General features: G+C 37.3%; 1 protein-coding gene across 6 annotated transcripts in view; it reads right to left on the bottom strand.

The window, feature by feature from the left end:
- CDK14 (cyclin dependent kinase 14) overlaps positions 1-17,749 on the bottom strand; it is a 512,169-nt gene that overhangs the window by 210,441 nt on the left and 283,979 nt on the right. For all 6 annotated transcript variants that reach the window (XM_038392686.2, XM_043509345.1, XM_038392687.2 and 3 more), the window contains one exon: positions 17,187-17,310. In XM_038392686.2, coding sequence (XP_038248614.1) covers positions 17,187-17,310 — 124 coding nt within the window. The remainder of the gene's footprint in view (positions 1-17,186; positions 17,311-17,749) is intronic.

The raw sequence follows: 17,749 nt of genomic DNA on the forward strand, positions 1-17,749 counted from the left end.
GTTCTCACACTAGTTTAAGTCACGGGTAACTGCACTGAAAGACAATGGAACTACATCACTGTACAACCTGCTCAAATTCAGCACTTAATTCTACATGTCCCTGCTTTCTTTTGTAGGCTTGACAAACACATCTAAGAATGACAATTACTGCACATGACAACTTTAATATGTATACCATTAGAGACATTTTACAATTATTTTTGTTTTGTTTTAAAGTGCAAAAATGGCAAATGTACTGATACATTGCTTCTTGAGAATGACACAATGTGAAAGGAACCTCCTGAGTCCTCAGATCCACCTGCTCAAGTGAATTCTTCCTCAAAATCCATTTAACGTATGTCATCCTAAATTAGTTAAATCATACATCTTGAAGGCAAAGTTTTATGTGAAAGTTTACATTCCTGTGTGTCTTTGGCTTTACACCAGTAATCATGTATCCATATTCCTTCAGAGCTATCCAATCAGATCATAATACAGTTCCACAACAGAAACTTCTATTATACAAAATAAATGGAGAGGACTTTTGATATAAAATAATTATACTAGAAGTATCTTAAGATTGTGCCTTACCCCAATAAATACCTGGAAATCCACTGTTAAGACTCAAACCTCCCAATCCAGTACCTTGTGCAATGAAGTGATATGAAAATTGTGAATGGACCACAGTAGAATCTTCTAGGGCAACAAACAGTTAAAGACACAGATCCAAATTTAGCCTTGTTATAAGTAGATGCGGTGCCAATGAACTCTAGGGAGATGCACAGACGTACGTTAGAACTGAATTTGGCGCCCAAGCTAAGTTGAAAATCTATTACCACTGAAAGCAAGTCACCTTTCACCTACTGAACTGGCATTTCTTGAAGTAATAACTCCAGTAGGTCACTGGGAGAAACTACCTCTGACAAATTTAATATAGTAGCAACGAAAACACTCAGAATAGTAAGCTCAACACCCAAAAACAAACAAATACTGAAGGCCAATTCAATATAAAATCTTGAACATTCAAAACTTTATTTAAACTATTGTTCATTTAAGCACCTAAAGCTCTGCACACTTATGGAGTTTTGCAAAACAAACTAACATAACTGTATGTCAAAATTCTATGCCTAAATGGGTTGGTTAAAATAATAACCTAAAAAGGTATGTAGAAGCAGTAGCAGCAAACAGAGTCTCAAGGAAGATTTACATGGCTGAATGCATTTTGAATAGTTCAAACTTAAAAGTCACAATCTGACAATTTATTTATCCTCACGTTATCTAGAGTAGACAACCTATATGGCAAGATTTGTAATGTTCAAGAGTATTACAAGATAGCCTGGGCAGAGAACTGCCATAGTTTCAAAGAGCTGTCATAAAAAGTATAAGCTCATACTTGTGCTAGAGCGGGCAACTGTCTTTTTCTTTGAGGTCTACAGATAGTTTAGCAGCTGCAGCACATTTTCAGCTCCCTTAATAGATGACTTAAGCATCTCTACTACATCAGCATTGTCAGTATAAATAACACCCCAAAGTTGTTCTGTTCTAGTTCCTCTTGTTCAGTATTGGCTTCCACAATCAAACTTACCGCACCAACAAAGTCTAATTGAACATTATTGTAATAAAATTTTGAGACTAAGGAAAAAGTAAGCTATTTATAATTCTAAAATTCTTCACAAAAAGTGAGAGCATCTTCATGATCACAGAAAGAAGTGACTACTGCAGCTGGCAAATGGATAGATGGGGCCAAAGCCCCAGCTGGGGTAAATTGGTGTTGTTACATCAACTTCAGATTAACAACTTTGATTTGTAATAGCTGAGAATCTGGCCCAAGGTGTACACTCCAGAAAGCTTTCAATTTAGCATAAAGGTCCTCTCCACCTGAATAATGTAGTTATACACTTAAACTATACCTGTGCTGTAAATGCTAGTGCTATTGATTATGGATAGTACTGTTTTAAAACTTTATTTTGCCTTGTGGTGCATGATATTGCATTGTTGCTGCAGCTTTCACTCTCAACAGCAATAATTTAAATTTGTTCTACCCTTTTTCCTCATTACATACCATCTAACTCAACAGCTAAATAAATCAGGTTCTTAGAAATACATAGACTTTAGGTGAGGATTAGAAATACAGTAAATGAAAATGTTTATTAACACATCGTCTGGGTATTGTTATAGATTGGGCCAAAGCTATTATAGAAGCTATTAAATCTCTGGAAATGTCCTTAAATATGTAAATCTCTTCAGGAACCTTAAAACCTTTTTTTTTTTTTTTTGTCAGCTCTAAAGCAAGACTCATTCAATTAACATTTTTTCTCAATACAGAAAGTAAGAGAAATAGAGAAAAGTGCTGCTAGTAGAGAAAAGTGCTGTCTAAGAGTCTAAGGGAACAAGAACTGTCAAGTTCTAATTCCAGCTCTTAATATGGATAACCATTCACTTAATCTTTGTATCATAATTTCCCTATTTCTAACATACATTAAAGGTGATGTGGGGTTAATGTTTATGCAACACTGAAAATGCAAATGACTAGGTAAGTGCTAAGTATTACTGTTATAAATGGTTCCCGTCATCTTTTGGGTATTCAGAAGGCCAACTGCTGCAGAGGAAACAGAACAGTCTCATCTTAATGCAGGTAGATCTTCATGAATTACTCGCATTTGCATTAATAGGAGAGTTGTGCATGTACAATAAATCATAGCACATCAAGAGGAGACTATCCTTCAGTAACAATGAAAATTTAAAAAAACTCATTAAAAACTACATATATTAAATAATTAGCTATGTAAAGTTGTGAAAACACTTTTATATTAAATTAAACAAAAGCTTTGTTTTAAATCTTTTAAAGAAAAATATAAGGTTATTGACTACATTTTTAATTCATTCTTTTTTTTTAAATTCAGTCAGAAATATGTAATTATTTCATTTCATATTAAATAGAATATATTTATGTTAGTGGATCCATTTAATCATTTCCTGTTAATAATCTTTCCCTTTGACCCTCACTATCTTTGTTGTCTTTATATTAAACTTTTTTCTTTAATCCATACTATTTTCCCTTTAAAATATTCTTTAATTTCCATTTAGTTTGTGTATTTTTCTATATAACAAATCTGCATAACTATTAATAAAGTGCATTTTATTCACCATATAATGATTTTAAATTGTTCCATAAATTGTCTTAAATAATACAGTGTTTTGTTAAAGGCTCTTTAAATAAAGGCTCATTAAACAAAAACTTAAATCACAGCAGGATGACAAGGAGTTGAGAGCATTATGGAAGTCAAATAAGAGACCTTGATTCAAAAGCTTCATTGCCAGGCCCCTAGGATACTAAGTACATGAGCTCATTGGTGGAACAGGTTTCAGAGTAGCAGCCGTGTTAGTCTGTATTTGCAAAAAGAAAAGGAGTACTTGTGGCACCTTAGAGACTAACAAATTTATTTAAGCATAAGCTTTCATGAGCTACAGCTCACTTCATCGGATGCATTGGTGGAACAGTTTGCCATTTTTCAGGCCAGAGACAAATTATATCACTGAAGAGATTGACTTAATGACCCACTTTTCAAAGGAGCTGAGCAACCACTGCTCTCACTGAAGTTAATGGAACTTGCAAGTGCTCAGTGACTGAAAAAATCAGGCTATAAATTAAATTTTTAAAAACAAGAACATTTCAAGAGGGATGGGAAAAAAGTACATTAAGATATTTCTGTTTTATTTTGATTTTTAAACTGTTTCATTATCTTTGGGGTGTAATTTTATTGACTAATAAAACCTCACTTCTAGCTTCACCAAAATGCCACTGCTTTACTTATAATTCTTCTCCCACTGGTCTGAGCACTTCACTCTTCCTTAAATCCTTTATTGGCTTCTTGTCTTACTAGGTGCATGTGGTATTTTGTCACCATAAACCATACCAGAAGCACCCAATGCCGAATTTTAAGAAACTTAAGAAGGTGCAATATTTTAAATACTCTCACAGTTCAATGCGATGGATAGGCCTATTTTATAACAAGAGATGTTGTACAGTTCACTCTGCAATTTCTTGAGCTCTCAGACTAGGAAGGATCTTGGACCTGATCAACCTCAGGCTCTGAAGGAAGTGGTGTTGGTCATTCTGTAGGTAATTACTGATGACCTGGGGCAAAGGTGCTATAGTTTGGATGAAACCTAAATCCAAGTAATTAAAAGATAATTTTTTTGCAAGTGAAAGGGTATCCTGACCAAATACCAATTAGATAATTATAATACATTTTTCCTACCTAAAGGCTCAATACTAGTCCAACTAAAAATCAATGGGAGTTGATTGGGCCCTACATTTCCCCCATCTACTTTTAATTAGAGACATACTTGGTGAGTCATTCCCATCTCTAGCTACTCATTAGCATAGATAGGCTGTCACAGTGTACCACTGAGGTGGTTGTATTTTACTTGTAAGTGAGTAACCCTGTTCAGTATAAGAAGCATGCTGAGTTTGCCTATGGTAAGAGAAGTACATTATGAAGTTTGCATTACTTATATCAACAGAGTGGAATTTTCTGAAAAATTTAATTTCAACACCTTCAAAAAGCAGTCAGTGCAAACTGTCAAAAAATGTAACACGATTGCTAAATTGCCTAGCAGTTTTGTCTTGTATTCTGTTGAAGGGAAAGGCATTAACAGAGATGACCTCAGCAGAGCAAAATACAGCCTCAGGGTTTCCACAAAGACTTTGTATCCAGTTAGTAAAGTATTTTCCCATTCCAATTTCATGCCATAGAACTAACATGAATCCTCACTTGAGTCTGTCAGATGCTCTTTCAGAATCTAAAGTCACAATGGCAGTTTTTGTAAGCCTGTCTGAAAGAGCAATATTGCTATCAGATCTAAGAAATGATTAAGACTGAGGTTTACTATGGCAATTACATAAGCTAGACCGATTTAGAGTAAGAGGTGTCAGAAAAGATATTGGACCAACAACTCCTCCATCACATCCACTCCCTTTCCATCCGCTGCCCCACTCAGCCTCCAATTACCATGCACATTATGGGCCAGAAAGGCCTCAATGGACAAGGTCTGGCATCACGGCAGGAAATCAGACCCTCCCGTGGCACTGACGATAGTATATGCTCTAGTCATTGGAAATTTTGATACCACCCATACACTCCTCTCTTTTTTCCTTCTCCACTACATATCTCTTGTGGGCAGTATGCAAGAAGATCATGAGAGCAGCATATGCTGCCATTTCTATTGTATCCTACATGCTATTCTATATAGGTTTTTATATTGCGCTTATCACCCTAATATCTGAGAGCCTTCCAATAATGCATTAAGCAACGTGACTACACGTCTGCCACATGTTGTTTGTTCTCTCATCCTCTGCCCAAAGGGAGAAGTGTGTGGAGTAGAATGTCTTGTTTTAGTATGATTTTTTTTATTTTAAATATACATGTTGCTATATGCTTATACTGGAGAAGGAAAGGACAAAGAAATCATCCTTGCATCAGCAGCAGAAAGTAGCGAGATGTGTTTCTGGGAGAGTTCATTCCACAGTGTCTCACCACCCACCGAGAAGGTTCTGTCTCTCAGATGGATGAACTTAACTCTTATTGTTGAGAATTCCATTGTGCCAGGGAGTGCTGTCAACCATAGTCTTCATCTTGGAGCTGTAAACTGTCTTTTAGGTATCCTGGGCCCAGGCCATGGAGCTCTTTGAAGATACGGACCAAGACAAACTTGATTTCTATGGGAAGCCATTGTAGAGACTGGAGGACTGGTGTGATGTGATCATGAAGTCTCTGTCACTGAGGAGATGTGCAGCAATATTTTGTATCAGTTCAAGTTTACTAAGTACTGAGGGTTTCATTCTGAGGTATGCTACATTGCCGTAGTTCAGCAGAGGTGACAAAGGCATGATAAATGAGGCCAAGTCTTCATCCACTAGGATGGGACAGTCTCCAAGCCAACCAGAGATGGTAGAAAGCATTACTCACACTATTGTGATGCGAGAGCTCAGTTCCTGTGAAGAACCCAAAAGTACACTCAGACTATGGACTGAACTGACCAATTGTGGATGTGAACCTTCAGTCAAAGACTGCACTGTGGCTGCAAACTCCTCAAAATACTTTCCTCTGAACACCCATCATTACCTCGGCTTCAGTTCACCTTCAGTCAGCTGTTCTTTATCCATAAGCTGATCTTATCCAAGTGCACAGGGTCATTTTGGCAGACCAGCAAAATGCCTGGACCACTACTGATAATTGGAATATTGATTAGCATGCTTATGGCCAAAAGCAGCTAAATCAGTAGGTCTCAGCAGGCCTCTGCAACAGCCTTAGCACATCTAAGCAAGAAGTCAGGAGGGGAGGGATTGATGGGGGAGCCGACCCTGTGTCCTTCCTGATAAGATCTCTGTTGACATTGCTGAGGTATATGGTTTGGAAAAACAGGAAATTTATCTATATCTGCCCTTTGGGATGTGTTTATCAGGGCCCTCAGGACATAAGGACTCTACAAAAATGCATCTGTCTAATTAATGGTTTGGAGAGACCTTTTGCTTAAACTTTGAAGTTGTTTGGTTAACAAGTTTTTTTTATTGACATATTTTTGTTATTCTAACCTATTAAATAAGCAGAGAAACTTAAGTGTCTCTTTCAGGGACACTTCAGGGACACAAATTAGGGTCCCCAACAGCAGCTAAAAGACGGGCCAATCAGACAGATGTCATTCCACTCAAAGACTGCTCCAGACTTCAGTAATTATTGATTTTGGGGGTATTTTACTAACCTGTTGAAGATATGTGTAAGTGCTTGATACTAAAATAAAGTGTAGCTTTAAGTGAAAGCACTCTTGTATTGTACTGTTTGTGTCAGCCACTTATCAGTCGGATGGCCATGTTTCCACTGATTTATTTCCTGCCATCGCCTCGCCAAGAGCAATAATTACCAAAAGCTTTGGGTTTTAAGAACCACAGTAACACAAGCACTGGAACATCTTGGTTTTAGTGGTGTGGTTATATATCATGAAGGAAAGATAGAACTGTTTGTCATTTCCATATTGCTGTCACTTGAGTCCATGTCATCTGACCAGTTCATCTAATGGTTATATGTAGATTTTGAAAAACACCAGAAAGCATATCCTGGGGAAAGAAGCCACTCCCCATCAGTAATCTCAGCCCAAGGCTACCCAAATCAGAGAATTAAAAAGCAATTTCCTCACTGCTCTGTTGCCCTGGTAAAGTATTCGACCAGCATGTCAACCTGTCCAAGCTTCTCTGGCCCTCTACCTCCACAGCCCTTATTGCCAGCAAGTTCAAGTGCCACCCCACAAGACACTGGGTTTTGGGCTCCTATCAACCAAGTGGGTTCCTCGACTGTGGCCTCCTTATTCCACAGCTGGCTCTAGAGAATGGGGAATTCTCACTAACTTCATGCAGTGCACAAGAGGCCACAGAATCACAAACATAGGGCTGAAGGGGACCTTGAGAAGTCTGCGCTAAGTCCAGCCGCCTACACTAAGGCAGGACCAAATATACATAGACCATCCCTAACGTGTTTCTCCAGCCTGTTCTTAAAAACTCCAAAGATGGCTATTCCACAACCTCTCTTGGAATCCTATTCCAGAGCTTAACTACCCTATAGTTGGAAAGTTTTTCCTAATAGCTAACCAAAATCTCCCTTGATGTACATTAAGCTGAGTACTTCCTGTCCTACCTTCAGTGAACATGGAGAAAAATTGATCACTGTCCTCTTTTTGTAACAACCCTTAACATATCTGAAGACTTACCAGGTCTCCCCTCAGTTTTCTTTTTCTCATGACTCAACATGTCCAGTTTTTTTAAATCTTTCCTTTTCTAAAACTTTCATTTTGTTGTTGTTCTCTGGACTATCTTCAATTTGTCCACATCTTTCTTAAAATGTGACACCCAGAACTGGATACTATACTCCAGCCAAGGCCTCACTGATGCAGAGTAGAGTGGGACAGCTACCCCCGCCAATGCCTTATAAGGCACCTAATAACACACACCAGAACAATAGTAGTCTTTTTCACAACTGCACCACATTGTTGACTCATATTTAATTTGTGATTCACTATAATCCCCATCTCCTTTTCAGCAGTACTCCCACCTAGCCAGTAACTCCCCATTTTGTAGTTTTGCATTTGATTTTTCCTTCCAAAGTGTAGTATTTTGCACTTGTCTTTAGTGAATTTCATCTTGTTGATTTCAGACCAATTCTCCAAGTTATCAAGTTCATTTTGAATTCTAATTCTGTCCTCTAAAGTGCTTACAACCCCTCCCAGTTTGGTGTCGCACACAAATTTTATAACCATACTCTACTCCATTATCCAAGTCACTAATGAGAATGCTGAAAAGTACTGGATCTAGGACTGACCCCTATAGGGCCCCACTTGTATGCTCTCCCAGTTGACAGCGAATCATTGATAACTACTCTGAGTATAGTCTTTCAATCAGTTTTGTACCCACCTTAAAGTAATTTCATCTACACCATATTTCCCCAGTTTTGCTTATAAGAATGTCATGTTGGGACTGTGTCAAAAGCCTTACTAAAATTAAGATACATCACATCTACCACTTCCCCCCTACCCACTAGGCCAGTAACCCTGTCAAAGAAGGAAATTAAGATTGTTTGACATGATCTGACAAATCCATGTTGACTATTACTTATAACCTTATAATGCTTAAGGTGCTTATAAACTGATTGGTTAATAATTTTTTTCCAGTATCTTTCCAGCTATCAAAGTTAGGCTGACTGCACTATAATTTCTCAAGTCGTTTTTGTTCTCCTTTTTAAAGATAAGTACTATGTTTGCTCTCTCTCAGTACTCTGCGACCTCACTCATCCTCCATGAGCTCTCAAAGATAAATTGCTAATGTTTCTGAGATTGCTTCAGTTAGTTCCTTAAGAACTCTAGGGTGAACTGCATGAAGACTTAAATACATCTAACTTATTTAAATATTCCTTACCCTGTTTTTCCTACTTTGGCTCGTGTTTCTTCCCCCTTGTTAATATTAATTGTGTTAAATATCCAGTCACAATTTACCTTTGTAGTGAAGACAGTGTAGTGAAGCAAAACAGACAGACACCTCTGTGAGATGCCAGCTTCCACTCCCTGTCCTGTAATAACCCATAATGGGGAGAAAGAGGCACTATAATTCATGCATATGTTGTTCTTCCTCTCCCACCCAATCATCATAATTTCATAACAAAAATTCAAGACAACACGTAGGTTGTCAATAGAGCCCTGATAATGCTTGTTCTTCCAAAGGAATTATGATAGATGCAAAAAGGAGAAATGAAATATTGTTGAAGAAACAGAAGAGGGGGGGAACCCTCAGAGTTGTCATAATTCTAAACACAGAGATCATAAGCAATCCTTTGGAGACATTAAAGCTCTTTCACACATTCAGAAGAGCTCAGCAAAACAACCTTATTGTCTCTGTATCATCAACACCCCAATGTAACAGGTTCTTGAGCACCAGGATGATCTCTTGTATCAATATCAAAGAACTGATACTCTGTGGGCCATTGACACAGTAAAGCATAATAGTGTATGGTATCTATGCACATTTACAGAATCAATTATCTGGGGATCATATACATTATCCTATAAAGACAATTTCCTTCTGGGAATGTTTATTGAGAAGAAAAAACTATTTTCTTAGCTCTGGTCTACGCTGGAGGGGCAGGGGGGATCGATCTAAGTTACGCAACTTCAGCTATGTGAATAACGTAGCTGAAGTCGATGTATTTAGATCGACTTACCCATGGTGTCTTCACTGTGGTGAGTCAACGCTGCTACTCCCCCGTCGACTCCACCTGCGCCTCTCGCGGCGATGGAGTACAGGAGTCAACAGGAGAGCTCTCGGGGGTCGATTTATCAAGTCTAGACTATACGCGATAAAGCGATCCCCGCTGGCTCGATCGCTGCCCGCCGATCCAGCGGTAGTGAAGACATACCCTTAGGTTAAACAACATAGCTTCTCATTTTAACGGTAAACTAGATGGTACTGCTCTGGTCCCTTGTGACTTTTCCAAGCACACACACTCCACAGTAAAAATCTCCATGAAAATTCACAGAAACTTTCTTGGTCTCTGTACAGCATCCAGTTTTTAAACCGCATCTCCATTGAGTACAACTCCCACAAACCCCAAACCTTTTAGCTCATGCTATCTATTATTAATCAACTTCTATGTCTTTAAGAATGTTCTTAAGGTTTAATCATATTTATTTGAAATTTTTTCTTTTATTGATCATTAATAAACCCCTGAAAATTTAAAACAGGACCTTCTCCATGCAGATGACTTAGGCCTCCTACAGGTTCCCATACATCTTCACAGACCCTGAGGGACCCATGAGTTTCTGACCACCAATACTCATACTCTTTGGAGTAACCACACATAGCTCAGACCTCCCAAGAGGATTGTTCAAGCTGTCATTTCTAACTGTGATCTTTCAAATGTAAGAGAAGAGCATGCAACTTTAAACAAAAACTCCATTTAATATGTAATCTCAAAAATACACAGCATTAGATATTTCTCTATCTTTGACAATTACAATAAAGCCGGCAATATTTTATTGTTCTGGTCTCTGTTTCCTATTTCAATATTGTATTTTATATTTGTATTTTACAGCCCCTCTTCTCAAATATTTAGATGTTCATAGCCACACACTATCTTGGCAACAAAAATAATAAAAATAAAAGTTGTGCTTGCAGCAAGGGCCTAAAATAACTTGTAAAAGTCAGTGTACATACTAAAGAGAATGAAGTGTCAATTACAAGCAGTGACTACACAGCAGGCATCTGTACTCTACAGTAATTGCACAATCCAAAATACAGCCCACGCTCCAGGAGCCTCCAACTTCTCTCATCCGTAGGTCTGTTCATCAGAATCCTATCAGCACAAATAATTGCTGTTCCCTGGTGCTGCACCAGGAAAGCTGGTCCCAGGGAAGCTTCATCAGCAAGAAAACACCGGAAATTGAATTCCTGGTGGCATAGGTATATCAATCTACTGGAATAATAGGACAACAGCCCCACTGATACTTTGGCTAATTTTTCCCACAACCGCACAAGTTGATAAAGTTATACGATTCCAAGCTAAAGCTAAACTTTCACTGTTTTCTACACCCATGCTGGGTGGAATTTTCAGTACACTGACAGCTGAGGGCAGCGTGCCTAATCTCAAAGGCATTGTGCATGCTTTTAATTTTCATTGGGCAGTTTTACATTACTATATTTTTGAGGCATATTGGTATAGATTCTTTCCTCATTTTAACCACTTTTATACTTATAACACCAGACTTCCCAAGTTACTCCTGATTTACACCTACACCTTTAATAAAAATAACATTAGTAAATAATAGCTTTTAAAAATTGAGCGTTCTGTATACTGTAATTTAAGTCAGTATAAAGAAAAGGAGTACTGGTGGCACCTTAGAGACTAACAAATTTATTAGAGCATAAGCTTTCGTGAGCTACAGCTCACTTCATCGGATGCATTTGGTGGAAAAAGCTCACGAAAGCTTATGCTCTAATAAATTTGTTAGTCTCTAAGGTGCCACCAGTACTCCTTTTCTTTTTGCGAATACAGACTAACATGGCTGCTACTCTGAAACCTGTTAAGTCAGTATGTAACTGGCACAGATGTGATTTGGTTTAAGGTTACAGAACACTCATTTCCCCTGTAATACCCCAACCGGATCTTTGCTTTCTAGATGACAGAGTAGGACCAAACATAAAATATGAAACTAGTATGGCTCTAATCAGCTGGTCAGCAGATACTATGGTAATAGGCATGGTAAGAAAACCTTTATAGAACAGATTGGTTGAATTAGTCACTTGAAATCTAGGAATCAGATTTTCAAACGTGCTCAGAATTGCTTAATTCTCCCCCCACTGAAGTCAATTCCGAGGTAGTGTTTGGCCCAATGCTGAGAACTTTTGAAAAACCCACCCTATGTCTTCTATATGAAAACTGAACAAGAAAGTGTCTGCAATACTTCAATCCTTATTTCCCTTCAAAGTCTTTGAAGCACTGTTTTCTTGTGAAAGTCTATGAGGAGACACTTTCCTACATTAAGTTGAAATGTAATGATAACTGAAATATCATTATTGTTATGTTGCTTTAATATAAAGAAAAAGTGAAGTGTCCATATAATAAATAATATAGATCATGCACTTATTGACCTGGAAAAAAAATCTGATCATATCTACTTCTGGAGGGGAAAGTATGCCATTTTTAGGGTTATATCTTTTGGTATGTGCTTCTATCAGATATTGCACAATCATTTGACACTGTCTATAGTTAAGATAAATATGTTTATTCTGAGAAATACTGCAGCTTTCAAAATTTCTGCAGAATGACATCACCAAACAAAACTGATCAGTTTTTCAACACACCAAAAGCAATCCTGTGTAAAGGCTAAACAAACGTATCTGCAAATACAGGAGGATTAATATATACAAATAGCTAAGTGAAGAAATTGTGAACTGAGGCTGAAGGAAATTAGCCAGGAAGTTTGATTTCTTTGTATGGTAGGTAGCTTAAAACGAATGGCTGTATTCTTTTCAATTTGTAATTGAAAATGGCTCTGTTCATTAAAGTAGTTTAGCACCTTGTTTCTACTTAGAGGACAGTTTGAAAAAAAAGCTTTAAATCAAATTCACAAACAAGATCAAAATTAATTCTTGCTCTTATTTAATCATTTCACACGGAGAACTCCTAGCATATTTTAATATTTCTTAGAATTTACATTAGTTTTAGAATAGAAAGAGTTTACTTCTTGTCTACTTTGTGTAGCAACAATTATTCTAGACATATTCTTCCATCTCATACAATGTCATAAAAGCAATTTTTTTTATACTTTATCAATTTTTAATTTGATACCATCTCTGATCTATTTTCCCTTTGCCTTTGATTGCTGGGTCTCATCTCACAAATGCTCTTTCCATAGGCACAATACAAAAGCAAGCCTCCCTTGGTTACTTTTTTGCTTTGAAGAATGACACACACAAGAGTATCAACATCTGGGAACTCTCCACAGTTTAAAAAAAACAAAAACCAAAAAAACGGTTGTGTCTACTGTTACTCCAAGATTCCATCTCAGCTGCAATGTGATGCACTAGCAAGCAGGAGTGCTTTTCCTTCAGCATGTTTATCCAAGAACAATGATCTACCAAAGCCAACTTCTGAGTATTTGATATCTTACACAGAGGGAATAAAAAACCTGAGACTGAATTAAAAACTAGGGCTGCACTGTTGATTCTTGTAAACTTATGAAACCAAATTCTAAAAGGTCTTCTCTTCTGGGACTGAAAAGCCGTTAGACTAAGATTTTATATTTATTACACTGGCAAAGTCAATCCTGTCTCTGACACAAGCTCATTTCTCCTTGGCTTCTCTTCTAATTTAAAAAAAGCCCCCTAATGTATTCTCATTAATCCAAAATATAATTTACACAAATTTCCCTCCAAAGAACTTTCTAGAGAAGAAGTAGCTGGGGGGAGGTAGAGCTTCAACAGCAAAAAGGTTTCATTTTATGTCTTTGGTAGAAGAGTGTCATTTATTTTGTATAATTACATAGTATTATAAAAAGAGAGGGATATTACTCTTCTCATTTCCCATGCCGTCAGTGAAAGGGGTCATGACCCTCCAGCCATTTGCCTCGTAGTTTTTAATTTTTCATCTTGATTTTCTGGAGGGAAATTTAACCCGTCTGGTTTTCCATTTCACAAGGTCATGAGCCATGAGGGAAAAAATAACTTGGAAAAATAGAGACTTATAATCTTCTCTCAATATCAGTTATAGAGGATTACATAGATTTTTTTGGTTAATCAAGACAAACAAAGGATTAAAAATTCTCCCTGACACCATCATAGTGCAATTGAAATATGGGCGCTGAATATTGTAAGGACTTTTTCATTTACATGTATTATCTCTACCTGGTCTTCATTTATGGCTTGTGCGCTTTCAAAGTAAACTGTATGCAAGCCTTACACACGAGCCTTGATTTCTTGTCAACACAAAGAGGTGAAACGCTGGCCCACTGAAGTCAATGGAAGTTTTGCCATGGACTGCACTGGGGCCAGGATCTCACCAGAAATATGCAATTAGAGCATTTCCTTACCTGGGGGGGTGAAAGCTGGTAACAAGTGATATAATCTAGAAGTGCTCAAGTGGTCTGCTAGAAACTGGGAAGTGTCTCTTGTGATTTTGTGTTTCCAGTTCAATGAGATACTTACCAGAGGTGGTGAATTTTCTAAATTTTGATAACCTATTTGCTTGCTCTCAATCCAAGGAGAAGGGTGTAACCTAGACCCAGTTTAGTGTATGCAAGGGTAATTTACAGGCTATTGCAGTTTTCAGCAAATATTGCTGACACTTTCTTTTTTTAAAAATGTCCATAATTTTCTCCTATCCCTGATGTTTAGGAAGGTTTTTGGAGGATTATGTTCTGTGTGTTACAATGAGATATGTATAGTCAGTTCACACCAACTATCCTGGCAGATCTATGCCTGTCAAACTGGACAAGTAGGATGTGCAGTGACTTCATAAACAGGAAAGGATTTCATAAGGCTCAGCTAAAACTTAAGCTGATTCCCACAGGCTGTGAACTGAAGTAATTTTTACATCTCTTATAATTTTTCGTTTTTATTTAATCCCCTCCCCCAACCTAACAAAGGTTCTTTTCAGATGAGCACTATATATTATTTATTTGTGTTACATAATGCCTAAGGGTCATAGTCATAGACCAGGACATTATTGTGCTAGGCACTGTACAAAGATATATGAAAGGCAGTCCTTGCCTCACAGAGCTCATAATCAAAGTAATAACTACAAAGCCAGAAGTTGGAAACTACATCTGGGTTTCCTATGATCATGTCTAAAAAATGTAGTTAATTACTTTTAAAAGTGGGAAAAGCCTGTTTCATTCTTGTTTAACTCAAAATGGCTGAATGGAACTTCTCAGTTTAAAAAACATCTCCACCAGTCACACAGAATCATCAGTACAAAAGGAAAGTTAAGAGGGTCTGAAAAGTGGGATTAAAATGAAAACTGTCTGCAACTTTAACTATACTTTTCACTACCAGCCAAAGCCACAGTGTCATCAGAACCTCACGAGTGGAACTAGGCAAAAAAAATTTGGAAAATGGTAAATTTGCCAAAAAATGTATTGTTCAGGATATGAAAACTATTTATGAATTTAAGTCAAATTCGGTAAATAGTTTTAGCTAAAAAAAACAAAAACAAAAAATACTTTTTAAAAATTCTGAAATGTCAGAATGTTTCATTCAGCCTGAACAATATATTTGTGATTTTTCATTTTGTGAAGAAAAACAAAACCCCATACTTTAGCTCAAAACTAACAAATTTTTTTTTCCTGATTTTCAGTTTGGTTACTGAGCCAAAAAATCAGCTATTTTGTCAACTCTCCCCTTGAACTGTTTAGATTCTTTTAAGACTATAACTCAAGTTACTTTCATATCATCCTTGGATCTCTATATATTTAACAGATATGGCAAAAACAGCAATTTCAACAAAGAAAATAAGTCACCTCAAATGGCATATATTTCATCAGAGCACTACCGTATATTTCACTGCAAGCATAAATATCTAATGATTCCCCTGTGTTTCATGAATTTCTCTAAGAAATGGAATTTTATTCTACAATGCATCATCCCGGAGAGCAGAGGTCTTCAAATTTTCTTTTAAATAAGCATTTCTTGTTCAAATCTTGTGGCACCCTCCAAGTATTAAAAAATAGCAACAGAAAATGGTGAGTAAGGCTATACATGACTCGTTTCTGATATTGTTTCTTTAAGCTGCTTCACAATCTACAGACTAATCAAATTTATATGAACTGTGATCAAATGAAGCTCGATTTCTTCCCCCAGCACATTAAGCACACACACACACAGCTGCTACTCACAGTAACTTTAATTACAGACAAAATCACTACTAAATTACTACTGAAATTGTCAATTAGCATGTAAGGTACCCTCATTACACTTGGTAAATAGAATGGGAAGCCCAGAGTATAGGGCGGGCTTTAAAAAAAAAAAAGGCACCTCAAGAAGCTGATGGGCCACATTCTCATCTGGCATAGGCTGATGTAGTACCACTGAAGTGGACGGAGTTATGCTTATTTTCATTAGCTAAGAACCTGGTCCAGAGTAAGATACTGAACTCCTCAAGCACTTTGTCAGTATTTGGAAGTTTACACTTGATAAGCCAAAGTGTTTTTTTTAAGTCACCTAGACTTGGTCTACACTAGGAACTTGTGTTGGTATAACTTCGTCTCTCAGGGGTATAGAAAATGCGCACCCCAAGCAATGTAGTTATACCAACCTAACAGATGGTATACAGAGCACTATGTCTACATGTGGACTTCTGCCGTCGACATAGCTACCTCCTCTCGTGAAGGTGGAGTACCTACACTCACAGCAGAAACTCTCCCAGTCGAGTAGGTAGCATATTCACTAAATGCAGTTGTGCTGCTGTAAGTGTAGACAAACCCCAAGAAAAGCATTACCATCTTCCACATCCACACTAGAACTATCCTTTAGAGGAAGTGGGACTGCTACAGTAGCTGCTAGAAAAGGAGGGTTTTCAAGGAAGTGTTGAGAAGGGACATCTTTACAAGAAAGGGGTGAACAATGTATCATTCCGAGATGCTTTACAAAGAGTCACCCAATGCCAACAAGGGATCAACAATGGGTATTGAAATCAGTCCATATAATCCTTGTTTCTTCTAATCATCAGGAAGAACGTTACTGATTTCTTATTTCCTCAAGCCTCATTCAATCATTGGTCATTTCATGAAAGTTAAATCCTATTTCCAGATCTTTATGTCCCCAGGACTGCACACAGAAATGATTGTCCCCTAGACATGACCTGTATGTCCTTAGGCCTTTTCAAAGATTCTCTCCTGAAGTCTAAGTCTTAAGTTATGGAGATAATGAGAACTGAACTACTTTCAGTGTTATCATCCCTTTCTAGTAGGATTTGGAGTATTTATTTATTTTCCACTCACTAGTTTTAATCAAATATGTTGACCATAATCAATTTCTTACCTCTGGAGAAAAAATTACAATTATCTGCAATAAAGTAGGTGTGTCTAACGAACAGGAAATATCAATGAAGCCATCTGTCTGACATTCCCACAACATTATAAAATAGACTTTTAATTAACTGCTTTCCTACCAAAGTCTGCCAGCTTTAATTCCCCCGTGTCACTGATCAGAAGGTTCTGTGGTTTCAGGTCCCTGTGCAAAATGTAACGCTGGTGGATGTAAGACAGTCCTCGCAGTAACTGAAATAAAAATAACTGAAAAAGAGGGGGACAAAAAATGACTTCTGTTAATATTTGTACGTAATACACCAGTTTCTACACAATCTGCAGGGCATTTGTATTTTATGGTAACAATTTCTTATGGCTTCATCATCATACAACTGCCCCCTCTCCAATTTTTTCAAACAGTTTTCAAATGTAAAAATAAGGAATATATTTTGCAGAAAACTATCTCCAATCCACAAACCCCACTGCTTCACACATTGAATTTACCTGATTTAAAATAACACAAGAACAATACTACTACAAGCAGAATGCTCAGTTTCTACCAAATTGTAATTATATTCCATTTATCCACATAGCCTTAGTGATTAGGTGATAGCCTGGAAACAGATGTGTATCTGCACTAATTATAGGAAACAATAATGTAGGGTGGTGGTGGGGAAACAGGACCAGGGAATGGGATAGAGGAGCT

This window comes from Dermochelys coriacea, chromosome 2 (assembly GCF_009764565.3).
Source record: "Dermochelys coriacea isolate rDerCor1 chromosome 2, rDerCor1.pri.v4, whole genome shotgun sequence".
NCBI classification, from domain to species: Eukaryota; Metazoa; Chordata; order Testudines; family Dermochelyidae; genus Dermochelys; species Dermochelys coriacea.